At 35.1% G+C, this 26,217-nt stretch overlaps 1 protein-coding gene across 4 annotated transcripts in view; it reads right to left on the minus strand.

Annotated features, from left to right (window-relative positions):
• Window positions 1–677: 677 nt before the first annotated feature.
• GABRA2 (gamma-aminobutyric acid type A receptor subunit alpha2) overlaps window positions 678–26,217 on the minus strand; it is a 126,893-nt gene continuing 101,353 nt past the window's right edge. For 3 of the 4 annotated variants that reach the window (XM_060655128.3, XM_060655125.3, XM_060655126.3), the window contains 3 exons: window positions 19,405–19,607; window positions 13,199–13,378; window positions 678–8,002 (listed from right to left, as the gene is read on the minus strand). In XM_060655128.3, the coding sequence (XP_060511111.1) occupies window positions 7,706–8,002; window positions 13,199–13,378; window positions 19,405–19,607 (680 nt within the window). In that variant the 3' untranslated portion in view covers window positions 678–7,705. The remainder of the gene's footprint in view (window positions 8,003–13,198; window positions 13,379–19,404; window positions 19,608–26,217) is intronic. The other variant, XM_060655127.3, reaches the window with a different exon arrangement.

Genomic DNA, 26,217 nt, shown 5'->3' on the forward strand with positions numbered 1-26,217 from the left:
TTTCTTTACTAATACTGACTAAACTAAAAGCTATAGGCAAGCAGTGTAGGACCAATTTTTTTTTTTTTTAACTTCAAGTGATTTTAAAATGTGGATAGAGTTGAGAAATATTGCATGAGAACTTACCATGTTGATAAAAATTGCTTTGCTCTTATATCTTTTTGACTTTTAAAAGTATATCATATCAATGCTACTTGCAATAATAATAAAAAGAGCTCATTTAAATAATATTGCATTATTAAAAGAATAAGAAAGCTGTAATATTTCCCATTTACAAACAGAATGATGAACTTGAGTCTATCTAACAAAAAGAAAATCTTATTTATTTTGTTGAATACTTTTATGTAAATGTGAACTTTTTATGATAGAAGGCAGTCAATTTTCTGGGTGAACTTAGGTTTTCCATAGCACCATTTTCTTAAAGTGTTAAAGGAATTGACATTTGCAATTTATGAACCCCTCCTAAAATTTCAGGGTAGGTTAATACTTTCCTTGTCACCCTGTAATTTTTTATTTTAAAAAGAAATTTAAGAAACTAACAACATTTAAAATCACTATTACAAAATATCAGTGTTATATCCCAATATAAAAAAAGTCACATTTACAATAAGTTCAATTCTTATAAGCAAACATGTAGTGAATGACCAGAGTACAAAAAACACAATTTTCAGATCAAATATATTTAAATTAATTTTAATAAGTACAAAAAGATAATGTTTAGCATTAATTTGCATGGGACTGATTAGTATCTTTTTTTAAACAGCAAGCATAATGACACAGCATATTGAATGACATTCAATAAAGGTCAAATTATCTTACACATGTGAAAAATAGTGACTTTTCCCAATTACAACAAGGTCACAAATTACAAATATTATTAGCTCTCAAATGATTTTCTCAAATGAGAAAAACTACCATACAAGTGTATTGTCACCCAGAAAATTTCAAATTTCACCTAATGTGAATAATTAAAGTTTGGTGTTGGAGCTTTATCATGCATTCCCTATGCATGTAACTTTATTATTAATGTGTAGCAAGGGAAAAACATTTCATTTGTTTTTTTTTTTCAAATTTAGCAACAAATATGAAGCTTTCATAAGTTTTCATGCATGTCAACTCCAAAGGGAATATTTCATGAAAGGTCACATTCTTTGTTTTAGAGCCCACCAAAACCTGAATTTGTATATGCTCAGAAGAATCTTGAAAAAAATTTGGATCCCAATAAACGTGAAATCAATTATGGAGCAGGCACCTAAGATCAATAAGTAATCGAGGATTTATCCATGGATGGTAAAGTTTAATTTGTAAAAACTGGGGCTCAAAGTTCAGTTTCATTTAGACCATTCTAATCATATATCAAATTTCATACATTATGTAGAGTTTAAAACAGTCAAATGCTTCAATTACTATGTGAAAGATTTTTTAAAATAAATAAATGGGAACAAATCTATCAGCCATTATGTCTAAATTAATTCTATACCTAACTTCTTTGTTTTGCTTTCTTAATATGATTTGTTCTCACAAATAAACTTTGTTGGAGACACTCATATTTATTCAATAACATGGGCTGGAATTTGACAGTATGCTATAGGTAAAGTAAGTCTTCTAAAACAAAGCATGAAGAACTGAAATTTTCACACAAACTGAGCTAATTCAACACTGACAATCCCAATTCTGGCATTTATTTGTGGCCACTGTAGACTTCTTTCTATAAATAGTAACTTGCAACAAACTGATGAAGTCAATACATAATCCTTGTAGTCCAATGAGTTTAAATGTCATGAAACCAACGATATGGTAAACAAAAACAAAACCTCTCTGACCCCAACAAAACTGGCAAAAAAAAAAAAAAAAGAAACAAAAAGAAAAAGAAAAAAAAGAGAGAGAGAGAAGAAAATAAAGAAGAAAACAAAATAGTGTTCTTAATCAACTTTAAGCATTTTTATATATTATCATTACCTATGGATCAAAAAATAAAAATGCAACATATTCCTAGAAACTAAATTGTGACTGATAATAATAACTAGTTTCACAAAAATGGATTCTTGGTTGCTGTACAGTTTAGTGTTTGCTGTTTGCTTGGTTTTGTCATATAGAAAACCAGATAGTGGTCTTTTTATTGGATTGGTGCTTTCCAAAATGTATGAATATAAATTTGATTTAAAGCAAAGAAAAATACAGCTTTTTTTTTTTACTTCGTCTAAAATATGTGTTGGGTTGGCATGTTGGTGTCCAGAACTTCAAGAATCACACAGTGATTTACGGTTGTTGCGAGGACTGAATGAGGTAATCTATGTGAAGGGCTTAGAATGAACTCAGAACCATTTCAATTCAAAAAGGTATGAAACTAACCATAATGCATATAGAGGACTTGGCATCTGCATACGATCAACCAGATATTTAATTTAATGAAAGCTTTTACAAACCTTCATTGAGAAACTTGGAATTCAAAGATTTTCTTTCCTACCTTACAAGCAGAATTGTGAAATCATCTGGGCCAACTAGAAATACATCAGAACAATGTTGACAACTTTTATAGGAAGGATATATGTAACCATATGTATGGCTCAAGACTAAATTCCAATTAGTAAGTTTGTTATGGATCTACTGAAAAAACTATTCTATTGACTAAGTTAATTGCTAGTAATAAGAGCTACATTTGGGATTGGGCCCATTAATAAAATAAATTTTATAAATTTGTCTGAATTCCTCAAAATGTTCTTTCATACCTGCAAATACACACACACACACACACACACACACACACACACACACAAACTCACATACACACACTCTTCTAATCAAAGCTAAGAACTTATTAAGGGTTCTTGGGGAAGATTACTATAAACTGAAACATCTATCAGTTGTTCTTCCCATCAGGCAACATATTAAGTGATGTTATGTATAAACTGCAACATAGAGAAAGTGATTTGAAGTGGGGTATATTAGTATGTATATAAGAAAATGTTCTTTACATATACAGACAAATACAGAATACTTCAACTAAATAAAATTGAAAACGGTGGTCCAAATATGTTGGATGATTAAGAATTTTCAAGAAAAACATGAGGATACAAAATTCTGATAAGAAACAGATAGATTTTGAATAATTTTTTGATTACCATTCCCACATGCCTTCACAAGAACTCCATCTATTTTAGCATTTTAATCATGGTGCTTACCATGATAGAATCATAACTGTTAAATGTTTCTGTATATATTTATGCATATTTAATTTCTCCCTTTTCTTGGGCGTTAAAAGGGAAAATGCTTCACTGGGTTTAATTAGTAACAGACTCATTTTTTCCAGGAAGTTTTTCTCTTTGATATTTCTTTCACTATTTTTGAGGTCCTGAATTTGTTCTGAATTTGATGAAAACATGAGTGCTTACACTAATGGAAAACATTATTATCTTTTATACAAATGTTGATTATGAAAGATGGATATTAAAAATTTCATTAAATACTGAATTTCATCTTTTAAGCATGAATTCAATAAAGAAAAAGATTATAATTTGTCTTGTTCACACTGTTGAGTGATTTTTATAAAGTGTCTCTGGTTTCCAAGCATGGATATTAAAAATAACCACAGCCCTTTCCAGTTTAAATGTTATGCTTCTGTATACTCTGGATTAATAAGAGGGAAACCCACGGTTCCCATGAGACCTCAATTACACGGAAAAATGCACTACAGGGTAACAATGAGTTAGCTTGATTCCCTTAAAATTCCAAACCTTTTTATATGAAAAAAAAAAAAAAATCCTGGAAGTTGTTTCAGAAATATGCAGATGGTTGTAAGACTGTTACAAGACGAAGAACAGGATCAACCTATACAGTTTGATGTTTGGTAAAGTTATTAATATTTGGTGTTTGGTGAAGTTATTAATACTAATCAACCTATTGATATGGTCTTGGATCGCAAATTAAATAATAAACATTTCAGTGCTTCATAGGTATTGTCTAAGGTATCAAGAAGGAAGCATTTGAAAAAAGTCTTGATGCTGAAGAAACATGATTTTGCAGAAGGTGACTTGATTTACTTCCCTTGTCCTCCCACTGAAATGATAGGCTATGCCAAATATAGTAGAGACAAATACAGTAGAACAGGTTCCATAGAGCTTTGGTGTCCCTCTACAATCTACGATATCATGGCAGAGTTCAGTTCCCTTAGCCTCAGCCAGGACTATAAAAAGAACCACATCATAAACACATGAGATACACACACACACACACACACACACACACACGTACGTATGTATACATATATATATACATATATGTGTGTATATATACATACACATGTGTGTACATATATATATATACCTATATATATGTACATACACACACCAAAGAAATATATGAGTGAAATAATAGCATCTATGTCCTTTATAAGATAAACTATGAAATATTTAAGAAAAAAATTGGAAATCTCGCTCAAGGGGATCACTTATTCAAACCTGAGATAAATTCGAAAGAGAGAGATCCCTGAAGATTGCTAAGCAGTAACACTGGCATTTTAAAAATCACTGAAGTTTAAAATAATTACTAACCGGTTATATTTGTTCCGTTTTTGTATTTAAAACATAGGAACACGAATAGGAGGAAAAAACAAGACAGACACTATCTTAGCACACTCATGATCTTATAACTTATTAAAACAACTCTCAGTGCTAAATTAATTCACGTGTTCCATTTCGTCTTTGATTTTCAGTCTTTAGAAGAAGGAGATGCACTTTAATTTTCATCTAAATTCTGAGGGTGCAATATGAGTGTTATTAACACATCATGGTGTGACACACAGTACGAGGTAAAAAAAAATTTGTTGAATAAATATTAGCTGAATCAGAGCAGCAGCTATACAAAAATGAGACTTTATCTCTAATATATGTACATGTACTTATCTACATTTTTTACATACCATAACTCTTTATGTCAATGTACAACTGCATAAAATAGGCATAATGTGGGCCAAAGAGACCTCTGATAGTGTATTAAAAATGTAATTCTTGAAAATTTGGTCTTATTTTAATAAATTTGTGTCACTTTTCTTTTGCATCTTTACAATGGTTTATGGAAAGCAGAATAATTTTAAACACTACGGTTCTATGATTTAAAATAATTTTCCATGCAGCATCCTCCCTCTCTCCAGAAACACCAAAAGTTCCCTTTGATGTATAAATTTTAAAAGTTGGAGAAATGTGTAAAAAAATACACCAACATGAGAGAAATAATCAAAAATCCCAATCCACATCATCAGAAAATCTGAACTGTCAGGATGTTCTTAGGTTCAAATAAGATTTTGGCAATTCAAACTAAAAATAAGAATAACAAGAATAACTTTTCTGGCCACTCTACCTTAAATTTTAACGAAACTGGTGTCATCGATGTAGGCGCAGCCCTTTGTCAAAGGTAAAGAGGAGTCTCTTCTGTTGTCTTACAGAAACTGCTATTTACAACTATTTTTACATATGTACATATTTATAAATTTATAATTTAGAGTCAGATATTAAGGGGGAAATGTAGAACTTACAAGCACAATGTTTTTAAAGTGTAAAGTAATGTATACCGTACAAAGCATTTTTATTGCTTGCCTCCAAGCAAGGTGCATGTTCTCAGACTCTTACACACTTCCCTAAACTCTACAGATCCATGTTATATTTAAGTGTGTAGGAAAATAGGGTGTCTTCCATTTCAACGTACAAATAAAGTGTGTGTGTTAAAACTATTTAGATGACAAATAAGCTATAATTGGAAGGGAATTAAAGAAATACATTTATTAGCTCATGTTAACAATTTTATTTTATTAAGGATTATGGATTACCTTTTGTGAGGGAACTTTTAATGTCAAGCCTGTCTTCACGGCAAATTCTGTTAATAAGATGCATTTGTGACCTTGGTATTAATACAGTCATGCAAAGCACATAATAGAATCACACTAAAACAAAGAAAATGAAAAAAATAAATTTAAACGAGGCAAAGGAATAGCAATTTTTGTTGTGATTTTGCTTATTTCCATAAGATACTTCTTTTATTGATTTTATGAACATACTTATTTATGCACTATACTGAAATACTGTACAAAACTGCAGGAAATGCCACTATTTGACTACTTATGTTTCTACAAAAACACCATCATAAAGGTGTATCTATTAGTAAAAGTCAACTAATAACTGCTAATGTAGATGTGAGTCAAAAGGATTTTGGGTTTGCCCAAAATCTTAAATCTAGGCATGAGACACAATTGTTAACTTCTATTAACATATTTCAGGGGCATAGAGAGTATATTTTAAATATTAAAAGAAAAATGAATTTTACCCATTAATATTTAGTAATTATATAAAATTGAAAATTGTGGTTTCTAATTTAGCTATGTGTGTGCACTCTAATTTAGTTAATTAGTGTGTGTGTGTGTGTGTGTGTGTGTGTGTGTATACGTGTGTGCACGTTTATATTTGTGCATGTGAACTAATCCACAATCTGTTGGTGATGCTTTAAAGTTTCTGTTTAAAAATGTTCAACTCTTACCAAAACCTCTTCTGGTATACAAAGCTGTTGTAAATTTGAGTCAATGAAATTTAAAGTTGCAATTTACAAAAGCAGATTTACATAATTCTTATCTGAAAGCACTGCTTCAAGACAGAAAAATGTGCCAATTCACTGCCCTTTCCTTTGTAATTAGCGGCTTCTGAGTCCTGATGAAAAGAAGCCTTAAGGCAGAATTTGCAGTAAACAGGAAAGAAGAGAATCGTATAAGTGCTCATCTAGATACTGTGACACCTATGAATTCTCATCAGTGGGAGTTTTTGGCACAATTTTCTAATCCAATGTGAATGTTGTTCCACAGCAGCCAAACTGGATGCTTTTTCCAGTCTCCAGCACCAAGAAAATTTAGCTGATCAATTTCAATACAACACATACCTGGAAAGAGTAAGACACATTTGTCTTTTTTTTATTTTTATTGTTTTAATTTAAGGTAGTTTCCAATGATTATAATACTCTGTAGGATTTGAATTTTACTTTCAAATAAACTCTGACGCTAAAATGTAATGGCCATGACGTTCTGATAGTTATTAAATTCTAGGCATAATTAACATTCTGTCAGGAGTGACTCTTAACTATTTGAGCTTGTCATGCTGTAATATGTGCTATAGATGCTATACAGAGTAATTAAAAGCTGATTTCAGATCTCTAGTTTTTCTTCTGATGTGTGCTAAGCTTCCAATTACACTAGCAGGGATTCTGAGCACTCATGAAGGGCACTGATGTGGCAGATACAACGAGTTCTGTGATTTAGAAGAATTCCCCTTGGAATGAAAACGTTATCTTACGTTATAGTTAGGCAACAGTACAAAATAGTTCTATTTAAGACTTAAATCAAAAGAGTTCATAAAGTGTGGTATAGGATCCCCATTTTCATCACAATTAGAACAGTAGGAAATAAATCAGGTCACGTGAAATCCACTTTGAACGAGTTCCTAGGGTAAATCTTTAAAAAAGGCAATGGCTCTTTGGGCACGGGGTGCTTTCTGCCTGCGGTTCCGCAAGTTAGCAAATGCGTGTCTCCATTAGAGGTCTACTGGTAAGCTATATAGCTATATACATACTGTACATGTTGGTTCACAAATTAGCAGTTATTAGTCAGACTGTACATAGCAAAACAAAGGTGTATGTTCCTATACATCCCAAAGATCACCTGTGTCTAGATTCAAGGACTGACCCCTAATACAGGCTCTCTGTTTAAATACGTAGCCCAGTAAACTAAATTAAATGTACCAAACAAAACTGGGAAAACTATTCTAGACATTCTGTCAATTTTGCTAACACTGTTGAAGGTTTTCTTGGCTTCTGCTGGCTTGTTTTCCGGCTTCTTGTTGGGTTCTGGTGTGGTTGCACTCTTGGAGATGGTGGAGAGAACTGGGTCTTTTGAAAGATTCGGGGCGTAATTGGCAACAGCCACGGCGTAAGCATTGTTCTGTATCATGACAGAGGCTTTTTCTTTTTTCTATTGAAAAATACAAGAATTAACAGAATGTGGGTTGAGCCTGCCACTTAACATTTTCCAAACTCCAGTTCAAATTCTGCAGAAAAGCATCTTGATAAAAACATCATTATCAATTAGAAAGATGAAATTTAGGAAAATAAATAAAAGGAGTCCTAAAACCATGAGGAAATCCCCAGTGTAAAAATCAATGATACCATTTACCTGGAGAACCATGTTTTTTTGTTGTTGTTTACATGGAAAACAGTCAGAACCATAAATGCAATAAACGATGCAACATTTTGACTCTTACAAGTAGTTATTCAAATATTTGTTGAATGAATGAGTGAATGAATAAATGGAATGTAGAGACATTTTAACAAGAGAAATGATCATCTACAACATATGACCTCAATTTCTGAACAAAGAAATTTATCTTCTTGAACTAGATAACAGTATTTCTCTCCCTGGTGTCAAATGCTTTATTCATATGGTGGTAAACTAACCATATACAGGTGGCAGTGAAATAAATACTAAAAACATAGGACAAAGATAAAATACAAATTCTGCTTTTTGCCTAGCTCAACCACAAACTGTTTCTCCTCATAATCCCCAGTTCAGTTCCCACCCACTCTAATCTGGCTCACAATTATCTCCTGCCTGGACCAAATTAAATGCTTTGTGCTCTCCCAGCTTGGCTTGACCTTGTCCAATCATTAGACACACTGTAGTCACAGGGATTTTTTTCAAGACACAAATGGGATCACGTCACTCCTCAGCTTAAATCCCTTAAATACACTCTCAAGGTCCTGAGAATAAAATCGATACCTCTTACCATGGCTTCTTTTCTTTGTTATATACCAGTCCCAGGAAATAACTTCAGTTTTCAGAATATTTCCTTGTTTGGTACCTTTGGCCATGCCACTTCCTTACTTGAATTGCCTCTCTCCATCCTGCATTTCCTGTTATCAATCCCCTCTCATACTTTGGTCTTGGTTTAGTCTTTGTCCTCAAAAAGACCTTCCCAGCCACTCTATGCAGCACAGTCTTTTTGCCCAAATGCATGCTTCACAGCACTCAGTTTACTTCCATCGTGGCATTTTTCAAAATGTATAAATTCTTTCTAGTGTGATTATTTGATTGACGTTTTCTTTTCTCATTAGAATCTAAGTTCAATAAAGGCTGGTGCTACGTCTGTCTTGTTTACCATTATAAACTTACACTTAGCATGGTGCCTTCTACCTGGTAGGCACATAATATGCAGCTGAATTAATGAACCTGGAAACATAAATAACATTTATCTGCATTTCTATCTAACATAAATGTCTTCTTAGTTATCTAAATGCAAACAAAATTGAGCCAGCTATGAATTATCCAAAATAGTGAAGAGTGTAAATCAACAGATTTAGAGGACGAAGTGGCCTAGAACAGAATTTCAAATATCAATTATTTTCAATTAAGAATTCTCAAAATGTTCGGGGTGCCTGGGTGACTCAGTTAAGTGTCTGACTTCGGCTCAGGTCATGGTCTTGTGGTTCGTGGGTTCGAGCCGCGCATCAGGTTCTGTGCTGATAGGTTGGAGCCTGGAGCCTGCTTCAGATTCTGTGTCTCCCTCTCTCTCTGCCCCTCCCTACTCATGTTCTCTCTCTCTCTCTCTCTCATAAATAAACATTAAAATTTTTTTTAAAGAATTCTCAAAATGTTCAGGTAAAATGAGATAAGAAAGGTCCTCAGGGAGCCCAGAAGATCTAAAAACGGGCCTGGTTTTCCTGTCCTTTAGTGACATCAGGTTTCTCCCTCCTCTCTTTCCCTAGCTGATGAGGCATTCTTCCAGATGTGGCTGGAGTATAAAAGGAAAGGGGTTGAGGGTCTACCACTAGGAAAGCTATAAAACAGCTTTTCTTCTGCAATGGCACACAAAGTTCCCATGTTACAAATGCAGGGGAATTTCCAAGTATGTAACTGACAGCGAGATGGTAACACGTGCTGAATACTAGGATGTGTCAGGTGGAGGGTTAAGACTGACAGTATTATTTGTAAAAAAACATCACTGCTGGGTAGGAGGTAAGTTCAATACTTAACCCCATGTTACAAATTTCAAACTAGAGGCTAAAGAGGTTTCGTGATATAACCAGGTCTCCTGTCTTAAGTGGCTGAAAAAGCACAAAAACTCCCATGTGTGTGACTTCTAAACCTCTGCTTTAAATATCATACTATGTGATATTACTCTTTGGAGAAGGTGTTTGAAACTTGGGAGTACACTCTTTCCTAAATTCCTAGTTTATATCACTAGGTCAATCTTCTAAAAAGACCCTTTAAACCATAAAGTATGTAACATACGGGGTTTATATTATCATTATTTCGAATATACGTAGATATCATTTAAAGTAATCTCAAATGGCACTTATAGAGAATTTGGACTGACCATGAGAATATTCTTTAACCTCTACCTGCTTCAGCTTCTAGTTTGAAAACAGGGAGATAATTATACCAAAGCCATAATGAACCACTGTGAGAATTAAGTGCGCAAATGAATACTCAAACCACATTGAAAAGCACAGTCTCTTAGCGGAGAGTAGGAATGGGTATAACTCAGTTACAAAATCTTGATTACTGGCTTACAAGATCCATTTTATATCTTTGAAAGAAGACATAAACATTGCATGGAGGAACCCAAAAAAGGTATCTTGGAAGAGGGACATTTAAGTTAGGTCAGGATTTATGGTGCAAGGTTTAGACATTTTGACAAAGAAACATAAATGTAAATGTCTTTTGTTGCAAGAAGCGTTTACAGATAGACTTTGTACTCTCACCAGCACCCTTCCTGCCTGACTTAATACCCTTCAACTGTATACAAACCCATAGGTGATGCTAAATTATTTAACAAACTCTGAAGCAGGGGCACTAACAAAACAAAACAGATACTCTGGTCAACCTGAACAAACATTGGCTGTAAATACCCAGAAGGGCTGTGCCAGAATGTACCAGCCAAATATCACCCTCGAATATTTTTGTATGTTGCTGGGTTTTTTTTTTTCCATCCCAATACTGTGGATATTATCATAAGCAGTGTTAAAAATAATTTTAATGTGTATTTGTAACTTCTATTGACTTAACTACGAAGAATAAAATTTCATCTTATTTTTTCTTCATTGTTCAAAGAATGGCTTCAATTTCTGAATATAAGTATGAACTTTGGAGGCAAGCTTAGTACCTGACAAGATGATGGCTTGGCTTCAAAATGCTCTCTAGGAACTTGGAAACTTGATTATTTTCAGAACCAATAGCAAGAAAAAGTGCAAGAGTCCTGAGTACTATGTTTAGTCAAAACCCAGTGGTTGGCACTTGTAATTTCTTACCAATTCACTGAATGAAGCGCAGGGCACTCTCATGGTACTAAAACTTCTCAATTCTTAGCCATAGCCCAGTCAAGCCTTTCTGGCGTAGATCTTACAAAGTCTTACAAAGTTATAAAATAACTCCCCTCAGTCCATTTGAAAGTAATTATCACAAATATACAGTAAAGCAAGTTGCTCCTATCTATTTAAAATTAAAATCATGTATCTAGAGAAAAATACTATTGAATTGATAGCTGACTTACAGTTCTTAGATCTGCTAAAGCAGAGTATACAGATTAAGTCCACATAATATATTCTATTACTATTCTTTGTAATTCATAGATCTACTATTGATAGTACTAAAAAATATTAGTATGCTAGGCCATTACAGAAGATATCACCTTGCTGTATTCACTGCTAACTTCTATCCACTGCTATTTTCTATTAATTTTAAGTGACTCTTGAATGGCTTTGTTACCAATATGCAGATGACTGACATAATACCTCTCACCAGAATTATCACCCATTATGTTTCATTAGACTTCTCTATCTACATATTCCATAGGTAATTAAAATGCAAAATATCCAGAAATGATTATAGGTTACTTTCACTCCCAACCTAATTCTATACACTCTCCTTTATTCCCTAACCTGTGAATGATACCACAATTGAGCCAGGAACTGATTACCAACCCATGCTGTTCCCCTATTTAGATCCATTTTATACAAACTCAGCTCAAAATCACATGTATTGAAACATTACTTCTTATTGCAATAATTACTCTTTCCATGCATGGGCTTCCACGACACCCTAGTGTTTGTCTCTATAGTGGCATGTATACTTCTTCCACTTATTTTTTTCTTCCACTTGACTGTAAGCTCCTTGAGAGCACAGACTGTGCAATGCAGAGCTCCTAGCATAGTTCCTGGCACAGAAGAGGCTCAAAAAATGTTTGCTTTATCATGAATGACATGTACTAGAATGATCACTGTGAGAAAAAATATATATTTAGAAAGTATATGATATATACAAACATATAAAGTTATTTTGTAGAGTATAGTATTTATGAGATTCATAAAATTTAGATTCCCATAGGCTGTTCTATAATTCTATTATGTAATTATCCTGAAAGTCCACAATTTTACCATTCCACATGTTTGTGGAAGCTGTTTTGCTTGTAATTGAGACTTATATTAAGTGGGAAGGGGAAAATGTGGCTAATCACAAAATCAATAGATTATGTGTTTTTACACATTAATTGGGGGGAAAAGAGGAAAATACGCTACTATAGAATTTGTTGATGCTGTAGCTGAAGTGGAATTAAAAGTAAATACAGCACATACTAATTACATTTTCTATTTTTTAAACAATGTTTTATAGGATTCAGAATGTTCTGAGTTTATTACTTCATTAGAATGTAAAATTTCAAGTCTGGAAAATTCTTGATTGTAGAAATCAAAATGTCTTACACCATGGGGCAAACCAGTTTCAGCTTCCTTAGAGTAGTAGATAAAATAACGTGTTAATAACTTGAGCAAATGCTCTTGCTAAAATATAGACATCTGTTAGCATAGTGACCTGGGATATGAATAAAAATAATAATCACATGGTTGCAGAATTGGAAAGAATCGCAGATATTGTCCTTAGAATAAGGAAAGGGAGCGCTCATAAATGTAACACTAGATAAGACAGACTTTGGAAAAAACCCAAGGTTGCCAGAGTGGCAAATCTATGCTCTTTCTATATACCATGTTGCTTTTTTTACAGTCATTGTGGCTACTAGCCAGCCCATTTCTTGTAAAGCAACAACATGCTCCTGGGTCAGATAATGCTATTGTTAACTGTCTGCTAACCATCCTGACTGAGAAAAGTGATACTTACAGAAGATTGTTTGAAGGTTATACAGTCCATCCACTTCTCTAAGTACTCTAAAGTCTTTCCTTGGATTAAATTGGGCCATGAGAAAGCTATATACTTGGACCATATTAGCTTAGCTCCTTGAAGAATTGCCTTCACTGAGTTGTATGTTAATGTAATGCCTTCAGCTTTTATTGAAGGGGACTACAAGAGACATCAATATGAAATTCATTACTGAGTTTATTGGGAAAATGTTGACATTACTTTCAATAGTACCCAGCTTTCCCTAATATAAAACCCATATGATATTGTTTTTAAAGAATTCAATGTAGGAAAATATTTTCTCTAAGAAAATCTATGCTTCCATTTTTTGATTACAAATAAGAGTAACTCCCGCCCCCCACCCCATGGTTTACTTTGGCAGCCAAGAAGCTCAGAATTTAAAACTCAACTCCTCTAGCTATGGACTATAGCTAATGTTCTGGCCCAAACGGTGGACACATTTGCATTGTATTTTCCTTCATCCTGGTATCTTACTTCTATTTATATTTTATTTTATAATAGTTAAGTGCATGCATTCTTTTGGTAAACTGCCTGAAATGCTTTTGGAACAAGGCAGGATGTTGAAAAATGCAAATAAATGAAGAAAACACTTGAAATGTGATGTTTTCTATGAATTGCATGGAGTGAATCACAAAACAATGGCACATTTCATGTTAGTTTGGATACTATGTTGTTAAATCTTTTTTTTTAATTTTTTAGTGTTTATTTATTTTTGAGAGAGAAAGAGAGACAGAATTGGATCTGGTAAAGGGCAGACATAGAAGGAAACATAGAATCAGAAGCAGGCTCCAGGCTCTGAACTGTCAGCACAGAACCCGACATGGGGCTCGAATCCATGCACTGTGAGATCATGACCTGAGCTAAAGTCGGTCACTTAACCGACTGAGCCACCCAGGTGCCCCAACTAAGTCTGTGTTTTAAGTAATTTAATATATGATGTGTTTGCAGAGAATATGCTTTTCTTGGCCAGTGTAGAACCACTGACTCAGATTGAGAAATGGAATCAGTCTCAAGAGATTAGAGTTATTTATTTTTTAAATTTAATTCAAATAAATTATGTGCTATTATTCCAGGTTATAGCAGAGAAAATGATGAGTGTGACAATACTACTATCTTCTTAGACCATGTAACCTACTGTTAGAAACACAAATTTATGATAAAAGTATAATTTACTAAGGTCACATAGAATGAATTTGTGTCAGGTACTGCAGAAAGATAAGAGAGGGCAGTAATTGGATTCACTTAGAAAGTTTCAGTGTTAAGTAAAATCAGATGGGTATTAAGAAAGAAGTAGGAATTCATCAGTTACAGAAGGAAGGAGGGGGCATTTTGGTAAGAGGAATCTAATGTCATGGAGATGTGTAGCAGCATGGATATTGGGGGATGGTTTAATGGCTAGAGGAAGAACCCAAGCATGGACTTCAGATCTGTGTTCAATCTTGGATGTACCACTTATTAGATGTGATCCTGAGTAAGTAACTTTATGGGAACAATCTATGGTTTCTCATTTCTTTTTTTTTTCTTAAGGTTTTTATTTATTTATTTGTTTGTTTATTTGAGAGAGGGATAGAGCATGAGTGGGGGAGGGGCAGAAACAGAGGTAAGGAGAATCCCAAGCAGGCTCTGCTCCATCAGCAGAGTCCACCTGGGGCTGAAATTCAGGAATCGGTGAGATAATGACTGAAGCCAAAACCAAGAGTCGGATGCTTAACCAACTGAGCCACCCACATGTCCCTGCAGTTTCTCATTTCTAACACAGAGATATTCCTAGGCACATGGTGGTAATGCACAATGAATAATAATAGTAATAACTTGAGCAAACGCTCTTGCTAAAATATAGACATCTGTAAAACAACAAGTAACTCAACATGTGAAACAAACTTATGAGAAAGTTATGTACTTGGACGATATCAGCTGACCAACTTGAAGAATTCATGAAAGAGTTCAATAATTAGCATTAAGATTTCAACAATTCACTGAAGAGCTGAAAAATGACCCTAGCACTAATGTAGAGGATGGACTGGAGGGAGACATGATTAGAGACAGTGTTCTCAGAGAACACTGAGCAAGGGCATAGTCCATGACAAGGACAAGAAAATAGGCACCATGTGATGACAGGTTAGATGTTAAGGGGTATTTCCAAATTGTTGGTATGTGAGATTAGGTTTTGCCAGAGATTTAAAAAAGGAAATGTGGGCATGGGAAATATACAAAATCAATTTAGAAGCTTTTATCTTTGTTTGTTGTATTTTTATTTAAAAAAAGATATGTAAAGATTGAGATAGTAGAGTCATATAGAAATGCCTAGGGAATAGGATGGATATATGATCCTAGAACTTAAAAGAAAGGTATAGGGTACAGTTATAGATACTATAAAAGCATGAGCTGTAGATTTGATTGGGCCGTACTTTATTCATTCAGACCATATTTACTGAGCAACTAATACACACAAGACCCAGTGCAAAAGGCCAACAGTGGATGATTTACTGAAATAAACATGGGCAGGTTATAATGATCAGTGAAGGAGATGAGGCATTATATACAATTACAAACTGTAATAAAGGATTTAATGTAAAAAATCAGGGTGCTAGACACACTTAAATGGGACTGAATCATTTCGGGGGGTGCAGGGTTCAGAAATTTCCTGAAGATTGACATTTGTTCTCAGGACGAGTAGGATTATCTATTTGGGGACAGTAAATGGGTGGACACTGTTTAGTGTTGTAGACATTCCCACAAATACTATCTATAAAACCCTTAAAGTGAGAATCACATAGTGAATAGTAAAACCAAAAACAATAAAATAAAGCCAAATGACTGTCTTTAGGGGTAAACAAGAGCAGATGTTAGGGAGACAGTATCTACTGTGAACTCGGGCAAGGACTCTCAGAATAGAATGAATAAAGGCAGCTGCCAGGCCAGGATTTGAGGGCAGGAAGTTGCTATTCGAAGGCTTCTTGTAAAGAAATGCTGCTGACTTGCACCTGAATGGAGTTCTGAAGCCCAACAATATTCAATGGGTTGAATGGGGATCCCTTGAGAAAAATGAAAAATTATTATCTGATCTGAAAACGTGGAGGTTATTGGTGTCCGTCGGTTACAGGACAATACATGAAAAGGAAATCAGATTACAGTGGGCTGAGAATTAAATTGAAAGTGAGAACACAGACATCGTAGCACGGTTTTCAAAAAGCTTGAATGGAGAAGAAGATGGTAGAATCTGAAGGTGGGGGAATGGGTGACCTAGGATCTAGAGAGAGTTCTTGCCTCCATGGTAAATGAAACAGAGTAAGCATACTCCTTACTGAAAGGAAGGAGGCAGCTGGAAAGGAGAAGATGGCCTTGATGAAATGAGAAGAAAACAATAACCGATGCTTCAAGGCTGAGAAAAGAACAAGAGAGAAAGAGATTGAGAGCTGCAGTGGAAGAATTAGTCTTGGGCAAGCGGAAGAATGTTGGTTGTGAGGGAAGCTTCCAGAAGAACTTGGGGCATTTCATAATAAGATACGTTCTGTATATGGAAAGGAATAACAACTGGAGATGGAGCATTTGATCCAGCACTACACTTTTAGAGTGAAAAGTTTTGTATTCTAGTGTCACACCTGAGGCTAAAAGTAGTAAAACATCTCGTCCAAGATCACAGAGCACAGTAGGTAGGCTATGTCTTCTAACAGAGGGCTCAAATGTAGCTTGAATATGAATGGAGTGGATTTATGTATTTGCAAAAACTAACTTTCAAGATCAACAGAGTGCAATCTACATATAAATTGTATGTTAAATGTGTATTTCCTTTTTCAAACATATGCTAGTGGTATGCATCTTTGAGTCATTATTATTCTTATGATGCAAATTAATACTTGCCAGTTTACAAATGTTTAAGAACTTTTCATATGCTCTTTCTATTGACAGATGATTGAACTGCATTGACTTATGATACCAACTTCGAAAGCTGAGGACTTTTTCCAGTCTGATAAAACTGGAAGGACACCAACATGGGCAGTGGACAAAAATTCTATAATTCAAATAAATTATCATTTTCCACATAAAAAAATTTCTTCCTAAGGAAAACTAAAGCAGAGAAGCCTGAAAGTAGACTGCACTGAAATATTTTTTCAGGCAGATGTGCTAGTTTGGGGCACTCGATTTCCTTTCAGTCCTAAGAATGTGATTATTTCCAAGCTAAGTTTAGGGAGCACCTCCCAAAATTCATTTGAATCATGAAATTGGGTTGAGTACCCACTGATAAATTCACCACTGTAAAGACTGAACATTCTTTCCGTGAAGGCAGTGAAGTTTTTCCTTGGTGTTACATGTGCAGACTTCATAAAAGAAACTCTTAGATTCTTTATTCAACAAAAAATTCTCAAGGGCCTAACTATGGAAAAGTAAGAACAAGCAACGTGCCTGATACAATGTTCCCTTTAAATTAACCACTGAATTCCAACCACTTAGAACTGAAATAATATAACATTTGTTAGCTGTTTTCTTGCAGATGAGATGGGAACATCAATGATTTTGTCCTGGATTTATCTTTGCTCTGTGTGATTTGATATGTGGTTTGACTTAATTCCAGCATTCCTCAGTACTAGGTAATTGCTTTTAGAATGCATCATCATGAATGGGTTTTTTTGCATTTATAGGTACTTCTATTTTCCAAGTACAGGGAGAAGGTATTTTATTTGATATGCCAAATCACAATGTCAATTTGATTGGCACCCTCATAGCATTAAAAAGTGATATATCAATGAATATCTATATGGAGAATTTACCACAAACCACTATTTATCTTTTGTGACATATTTATAAACTTGTCTGGCATTTATAAATACATCTGGCATTTCATCTTCAAAAAAAGTTAGTATGAAAGCGCATGTGTAACTAATATAACTAAAAAGAAGTAATTGCATAGATAGCAATGAAAAAGCAGTACATTATATGGAAAATGAAAACATAAATCAATAATAAAATGTAATGGAAATGCTGAAATAACCTAGAAGTTAAGCACAGAAAGCTAATTGGATTCCCTTTAATATTTACTCAGTGGCTGTTAGTATGCAAAATGTTGCTTATAAAATGAAATAAACCAGCACTTACTAAAACTTACAGTTTACAAAATTAGGAAAAAGAGCAAGACTTTTAAATTATAACATCAATCATTTGTATGCTTAAACTGCAATATGGTTCTAGAAATGAGAAAAAATTATATTTAAATAACTGACAAAGAAGTAAAATCACCAAGTATGTTATTCCAAATTTAATGGAAGAAGCATTTTAATAGGTATATTATTAAAAAGAAGCCTTCCAAGTAGAACTTAACTATTAAGAATACTTTATATCTCACTGTGATACAGCCAAAGCTTCCTCTTAATGCAGATGAATAATAATCCATTAAATAAGAAAGGGAACAGATGTTATATTAATGCTCAAAACTTCCACTAGCTTCAGTACTTGAAACCTAAAAATGGACACCAACAATTCCCAAAGAAATTAATCTTAGAAACAAATGAGTCTCATAGACTACATGAGCAACTTAAACTTTCTGAGCATTCCAGCACCTAAGTACTTATTCCATACAACATGGAAGAGATAACAATGTCGCTTGAACCTTTCTATCCAAGCAACAGCGATGAGGGTAGGTGAAGAGTAACTCAACTGCTGATAGAGCCTGAGATTCTACAACAGGTAAATTAAAGTCCACTTTCTTTTCAAATCTCTTTATTATAAAGTAGTGTGGTATTTAAGAGCATGAACTTCATGGTCAGATCTGCCATCACATATAGCTACTAACTAGTTGTGTGAGCTTGGGCAAGTAAATGACTTCACTAAGCCTTAGCTCCTTCATCAGAACAATGAGAATTAAAAAGAGACACTAGTCATAAAGTTGTAAAAATTACATTATAGAACATATGTAAACAACTTAGCACAGTGCCTGACACACAGTCAGAGCTCAGCAGATGCTAGGGAGTGGTTTCAACAGAAGTCATACTCTAACAAGCACTCCTAAAGGATTTCAGGCAAAAGCATACTTTAAAAGAAATATGATTCACACACACACACACACACACACACACACACACACACACACAATTTATATTTGAATGTTTTTAATGTCAATTTTTAGGAACATGTCTGTTATAAACTAAATCTGTTAGGGGATTCTCACTTACCTTGTCATTGACTACACTCTTCCCATCCCAAGCCCATCCTCTTTTGGTGAAGTAGTTAACAGTTGCAAATTCAATTAGGGCAGAGAACACAAATGCATAACAAACAGCAATAAACCAGTCCATGGCGGTTGCATAAGCCACTTTGGGGAGGGAGTTCCGAGCACTGATGCTTAGAGTTGTCATTGTTAGAACAGTTGTGACTCCTGCAGAAAGACAGGAATCAAAAACATCAACAGATACAAGACAGCATTGGAAATATTCTTTTTTCAAAGTTACTTTCACTGCCACTGTATCCACTTAAAAAAAAAACTGGAAGAACAGAGCAAAGTTAATTATCACAAATGGCTGTTATAATTCTTGAAGTAATAACTCTGAAATGCTTTAAGTTTTCATTTTTGTTGCTATGAATCTCCTTTTTCTCTTTTGAATACTGTTAAGGGTACAAAGGTTGGTGATAACTGAAGTAGAATTTCCTATGAGGAAAGTACGTACTTTAAATTGATCCATTGTGCATTAACATTATTTTAAAAAAATCTCACACAAAGCCTCACATGCATTTATTCATCGTTTATTTAAAACATGCTAAGCAATGGACCAATCATCCACACCAGTGATCACAATGGAACTATGATTAAGAAGTTCTTCATTCTAAGTATAGCTACCTAAATATGAAATTAATTCTGGATCGCTTAGCGTCATGAGGACATAATTTCTTTCATAACGAAGCTTAGAATCTATAGAAAATAAAACAAGCAACTAAACCCTAAATCTTATAAAATGCAAATCACTACATTTTAAGGAATATTTTATACTCTGCTCATTTAAAAAATAATTTAGTTCCTTTCACTGCAGAGCTTTTCTGCCAGTAGTCAGGGAAGTCATAATGATTAAGTAAAAAGAAAGCAATAACGCAGGAGGTAAGCTGTAACATCAGCAGTCAAATGTCTGCAATTACCTGTTTTATCAGAGATCCAATAGAAGTTTAATTTCGTACATAGAGGACACATTAAATTAAAAGAGTTAAAATGTTAAAGAAATGTTCATTCATATGTTAAAGTTGTATACTATTGTATTTTTTGCTTTCCCTGAGGATAAATAAAGCAGCCTTTTCTTCTCATCTGCAATAGAGTTAGGAATTCAAAATAGCAGTGAGTCTTTCATTATGAGTGAATGCATCTAGGAATATGATGGTAGTAGTAGGAATAAAAGGTAGAAAAGTAAATTTACTTCACCTACTACTAAGTCAATATTAAAAAACACATTTACAGAAACGCACTGCCCTTTCATGTCTCAAAGTGCAAGGTTTTAGACGACTGTGAAGATGTATTCTTTTGACAACTGGGTACAGGAGAATACTTAAACAGGAAACAAAACAGATAAAACCACACATATCCACAAGCAAAACCACATCTTCCCCAACACATGTGCTTGCACAAACGCATGCATGCGCACACATGTACACACACACATGCAAAATATAGCAATGCAAATGACAAATCAATATAGGAAAATATATTTAACTTCCTTAGCAGTTAAGGAAATATAAACAAAGTGATAATGAGATGCCTTTTTAAATTTTCTTTTTTTTTTTTACATTTATTTATTTTTGAGAAACAGAGTGAGACAAAGTGTAAGCGGGGGAGGGGCAGAGAGAGGAGACACAGAATCTGAAGCAGGCTCCAGGCTCTGAGCAAGCGATCAGCACAGAGCCCGACGTGGGGCTCGAACCCACGAACTGTGAGATCATGACCTGAGCCGAAGTTGGATGCTTAACTGACTGAGCCACGCAGTTGCCCCAAGATGCCTTTTTAAAACAATATAGTCACCAAAATGTTAGCAAACTTCAAAAGATTTATACCACGCTAGTGTTGAAGAGAATGTCGGCAATGGGCATCCTTTCTGAATAGGGATTACAAATTGGTGTCAAACCTAAGAAATTGTTATGTAATTCAAGGTCATAAAGATTTAGGGACGCCTGGGTGGCTCAGTCGGTTAAGCGTCCGACTTCATCTCAGGTCATGATCTTGTGGTTCGTGGGTTCAATCCCTGCATTGGGCTCTGTGCTGACAGCTCAGAGCCTGGAGCCTGCTTTGGATTCTGTGTCTCCCTCTCTCTGCCCCTCCCCCACTCACGCTCTGTGTCTCCCTCTCTCAAAAATAAGCATTAAATTTTTTTTTATTTAAATATATTTATAGGTATTTTATTTTTACTATTTTAATTTTTTTAACGTTTTATTTATTTTTGAGAGAGAGACAGAGTACAAGAGGGGGAGGGGCAGAGAAAGAGGGAGACACAGAGTCCGAAGCAGGCTCTAGGTTCTGAGCTGTCAGGGCAGAGCCAGATGCAGGACTTCAACTTGTGAACCGCGAGATCATGACCTGAGCCGAAATAAACAGTTGTACGCTCAACCGACTGAGCCACCCAGGCACCCCTAGTGACTTTTCTTAACTTATTCTGTAAAGTCTGATTCTTTTTGTTTGGGGCCACTGAGTTCTTTGGGATTTTGCTTGTTTGTTTTAGCGTAGTGGCTATCTGATGACTAGACAGTTTTCCTTAAATACCTGGAACAAAAAATTTCCTCAGTCTTTGCCAAGTGGCTCCGTGTGTAGGTTGGGATATGTCTTCAACTTTCAGCCAGGTAGTTTACAACCCTGCTTTAGCATACATACACCTTCTGCTTCTGTAGGGCCTCAAGAGGTGAAAGTTTAGGGCTTTCTCGGGTCTTTTTTTTTTTTTTAATTTTTTTTTTAATGTTTATTTATTTTTGAGACAGAGAGAGACAGAGCATGAACGGGGGAGGGTCAGAGAGAGAGGGAGACACAGAATCGGAAGCAGGCTCCAGGCTCCGAGCTGTCAGCACAGAGCCCGAAGCGGGGCTCGAACTCACGGACCGTGAGATCATGACCTGAGCCGAAGTCGGACGCTTAACCGACTGTCTCGGGTCTTTATTGAGTATTCACAAAGCTCTGTGTATACACGTGGACTTTTGGATTCCAAAATACATGTCAGTGCTTTTGAAACTACTTTTGTACAATTCTTCCTTAGCCCTTCCTCTCAAACTCTTTGGTTAGACCATTGTTTGTCCCAAATGTTATCCATCACCTCAGGCAGAAGCAACTAAAATATCTGCCTATAAATACTTTCAGTGACATCTTCCTGGTAGCAACTTTTGCACCAGGAGAATTCTGAGTCAGGTAACATACAAAGACAAGCTTTTTGCAAATGTCTTCCAGGGAGGCACCATAAAGTGCTGATAATACTTTCTGAATGAGCCCCATTTCCTCACCCTAATACCAGGAGGCTTTTATTTGGAATTTCGTACTCCACCATTTTTGCTGGTATCTACCCTGATCCCTAGCAATTCTTCTAGATGGGGCAGGGCAGTATAAAATACCGGTTAACTGTACTGTTATGTCCTCCGATGGCCTCCCAGTCACATGGCCTGGGTTTGAATCCTGGCTCCAATACTTGCTGTTTTTCTGTGACTTACAGCAAGTTCCTCAACCATTACTTTCTTCAAATACAAAATAGAATTATAAACTCTACCTTCTTTAGAGGTACGCTGTGACGGTTTAGTATGTATTTGGCATAAAATCTGGCACATCATAAGTGTTCAGGAAATGTCAGCTACTTTAATTCTTTTTTGTTATCACTATTGCTATTAGAAATGTCTCTTACTGAAATGACAGCAGGAAAATATAAAGTGATAAATGATACACAAGGCTCTTTACATGAACACATCTTGTAAAAGTAAAAAGGTGGCAACCATTGGCATATTCATTGATTGGGAAATAGTTTAATAAATTGTTGATTACCTACACTAGTAATACCACAACAATATTACAAAGAGTAAAGCAGGGCTGTTAATTCATTGCAAATGTATCTACCATACATTTTGCTTAAAAATAGTTCATGATTCAATTTTCATGAAAATATCTGCACTTGGATATTTGTATCAATATAGATATACCTGTATGAGCTTAGTAAATAGAACATAAAATGAAAAAGGACACTTCAGTTACCACTTTGGGGAAGAAAGTGTTATGTGGTCTGGATGGATAAAATAGACAATGGACTTGTGACTGATTTTTTGTTGTTTCATTTCTTTGGTATTTTACTAGACAAGCATGAAAGAATAGAATCTGTAAGGATATAATCTAAGATGGTAATATTAGTTTCTTGGGGAATTAACATTGGAGGCAATTCATTTTTTTATTTTTTCCTTTTTTCTTGCAGTGAACTTGCTTTGTTTTTGCGATAAGACAAAAAAAATACAAGATTTTTAATTTAAAGAAGGGATACCTGATGACATTTATCATTTATAATTCAAGTGTGAATTTCTGGGATCGTTACATGAATGTTGACTAATTTAAAGTAGGTTAATCAAAAAATGCAAAGTTCAAATTATGGCAAACCACAAATTTAACTATGATTCTAATTCTACACTGCTAGTTTAAAATTAGATCTGGGTCTAGTCATTCAAACTACTAAAACATTCTAGCAATTCAATGAGTCTACTATGAGGTTATTTTTCACCATATTCAAATCTTCCCTATATCTAATTTTTTCTTTCATCTGACTGTGTAAACTTGACAATAAAATTGGTAACACTGACTATGAGTTTCTACCTTTCCCCCCTTCCCCTTTTTTTTCTTTTCACTGGAAGGGTGTGGTTCTCATATGCTAGTTTTCCTGCCTGCTAGTTCAGCCTCGCCTGTTCCCATGACACTATAAATAGAAGATCTGGGCATTAAAAAAAGAGGTGCACTTACTTGGTAAGCTCAGACCTTCCACATGCCTGTCTGCCAACAATGGGCATTTTTCTATACCTACTAGGGCCTCCAAAAATGAATGTTCCCACATTTTTTACCAGACTGTCTCTTTCTTTATCTCCTCTGTGTGACTACCATAACTCAATGCGTCCTTGGGAGGCCTAAGTTTCTTTCTCAGTAAAACAAAAGGCAAATAACTTACAGTGCTTTTAGCACTAAAATTCGATGCATATATGTGAAATATGTGTCACCATTCCCCACACACAGACAATATCTGACATACAGTTCTTTGATATTCTGGTTTCATTCTATGTTAACATTTCTTATGTAAGGTATAAGTGGCAAGACCTGAACTCAGGAGCTGAACAAATAGCATCAAAGTAAAGGAACACCAAGTGTTGGCTGCAAATATGTGCTGAGAGTATAAAATCAAATCGGGGGGTCGGGGGGGTGGTGATTTCAGCACAGAGACTGACACTGCGAGCTCCACAGCCAGATGCCTAAATCTTAATCTTGTGACCTTGGGGGACATTCCCCAGGCCCTTTGTTCCACAGTATCCTCATTTGTGAAGTGAAGATTATGAATAGTGTTTTCCCATAATGTTGATACAGTGACCAAAGAGTTACTGCATGTGAACCGGTATCTCTATTATAAAAAGGTGCCTCAGTGCATGTGCAGAAAAATATTACCCTGAAAGCAAAGTCAAGACAGATTTAAATCAGAGAAATGAAATGAAATGAAATGAAATGAAATGAAATGAAATGAAATGAAATGAAACAAGATGAAATGAAACAAAATCGATACGATACGATACGATACGATACGATACGATACGATACAGTCCTCCTTTAGACTTTCATCCCCATCAGATGTTGTGTGTGAGTCTTTGTGGTTGGGGTGTGGGGTGGAAGTCTTGGAAACCAAACGGCACAACGCAATAGGACACAAATGTAAAATTGTGTGACACCACCTGCTGGTTACTGGCAGAAATGGCAGAAAAAAAACCCCAGACATTCTGAAAACAAAAGTGCTAGATTTGTTTTTTTTTTTAGCACTTACAAATAGAGTAATAAATGCACTTATTTTATTTTTAAGGTTGCAATTTTAACTCGTGACTGTCCTACATCTGAAGGATAAAAACACTGAAATTTTGTGTTAGGTGCAGAAATGAGAACTTAGATAACATATCTTGTCATAAAGCCTAATGAACTCAAACTCCACTAAATTAAAATTTGTGAGAATTTAGAAACCATCAACTATAATCTAGAAGAACATGTCTGAAAGGACACTTTTAGTGTGCACAATATTGTGAAAGATTATAACTTTTTTTTTTTTTTTGCTTACCTGAATGTATCCTGGACTTAATACATTTAAAACTCACATCCCTCTACCCAATCCTTTTCTTCCTGAAGCCATTTTTCTCGGAGAAAGGCCCCTATGACCTAAAGGAAGCCATTTTCATATTTGAGGTTGAAGCTGCAGTGACATGAATGTTTTCTCAGTTTGAGCAATTTGTCAGTCTAGGCAACATATTATCTCCTCTACCTAGGATCCTTCCCCCTCTTTTTTAAGAATACCTAATTATCTTTCCTTCCCTAAGTACATTACTGAGTGCCTACTCAATGCCAGTTATTTTTGTAGGCACTGGGAACACACCAACGAACACGAGTGCAAAGATTCCTGCACTTCAGAGAGCATACTCCGCTGATGCATTCTGCAGGATTTCACCCCTAAAGGCACCTGTGACCTGGTCCTATGGCTACCTCCATCACGTTGTGTCCTTCTTGAATTTTCTGTTGGTTTACATGACTGTATCCTCCCAGTGAACTACATGGAGTAGAGCCTTGTTCGTTGTCTTCTCCCCCAAAGGTAAAAGGGTGCTCAGCAGAGAGTAGGAGGCCATCAAATAGTTTCTAAATGAATTAATACATATTTACTGAAACTACGTCTCCAATGATCTGCAGCTGATAAGCATTAACTTCATTAGGATACCTGCAAGAAATCTATTCCTTCTTTTATAATGCACATAGGGGTGTCTGG

The sequence above is a fragment of the Panthera onca genome, chromosome B1 (genome assembly GCF_046562875.1).
Source record: "Panthera onca isolate mPanOnc1 chromosome B1, mPanOnc1 haplotype 2, whole genome shotgun sequence".
In the NCBI taxonomy this organism is placed as follows: Eukaryota; Metazoa; Chordata; class Mammalia; order Carnivora; family Felidae; genus Panthera; species Panthera onca.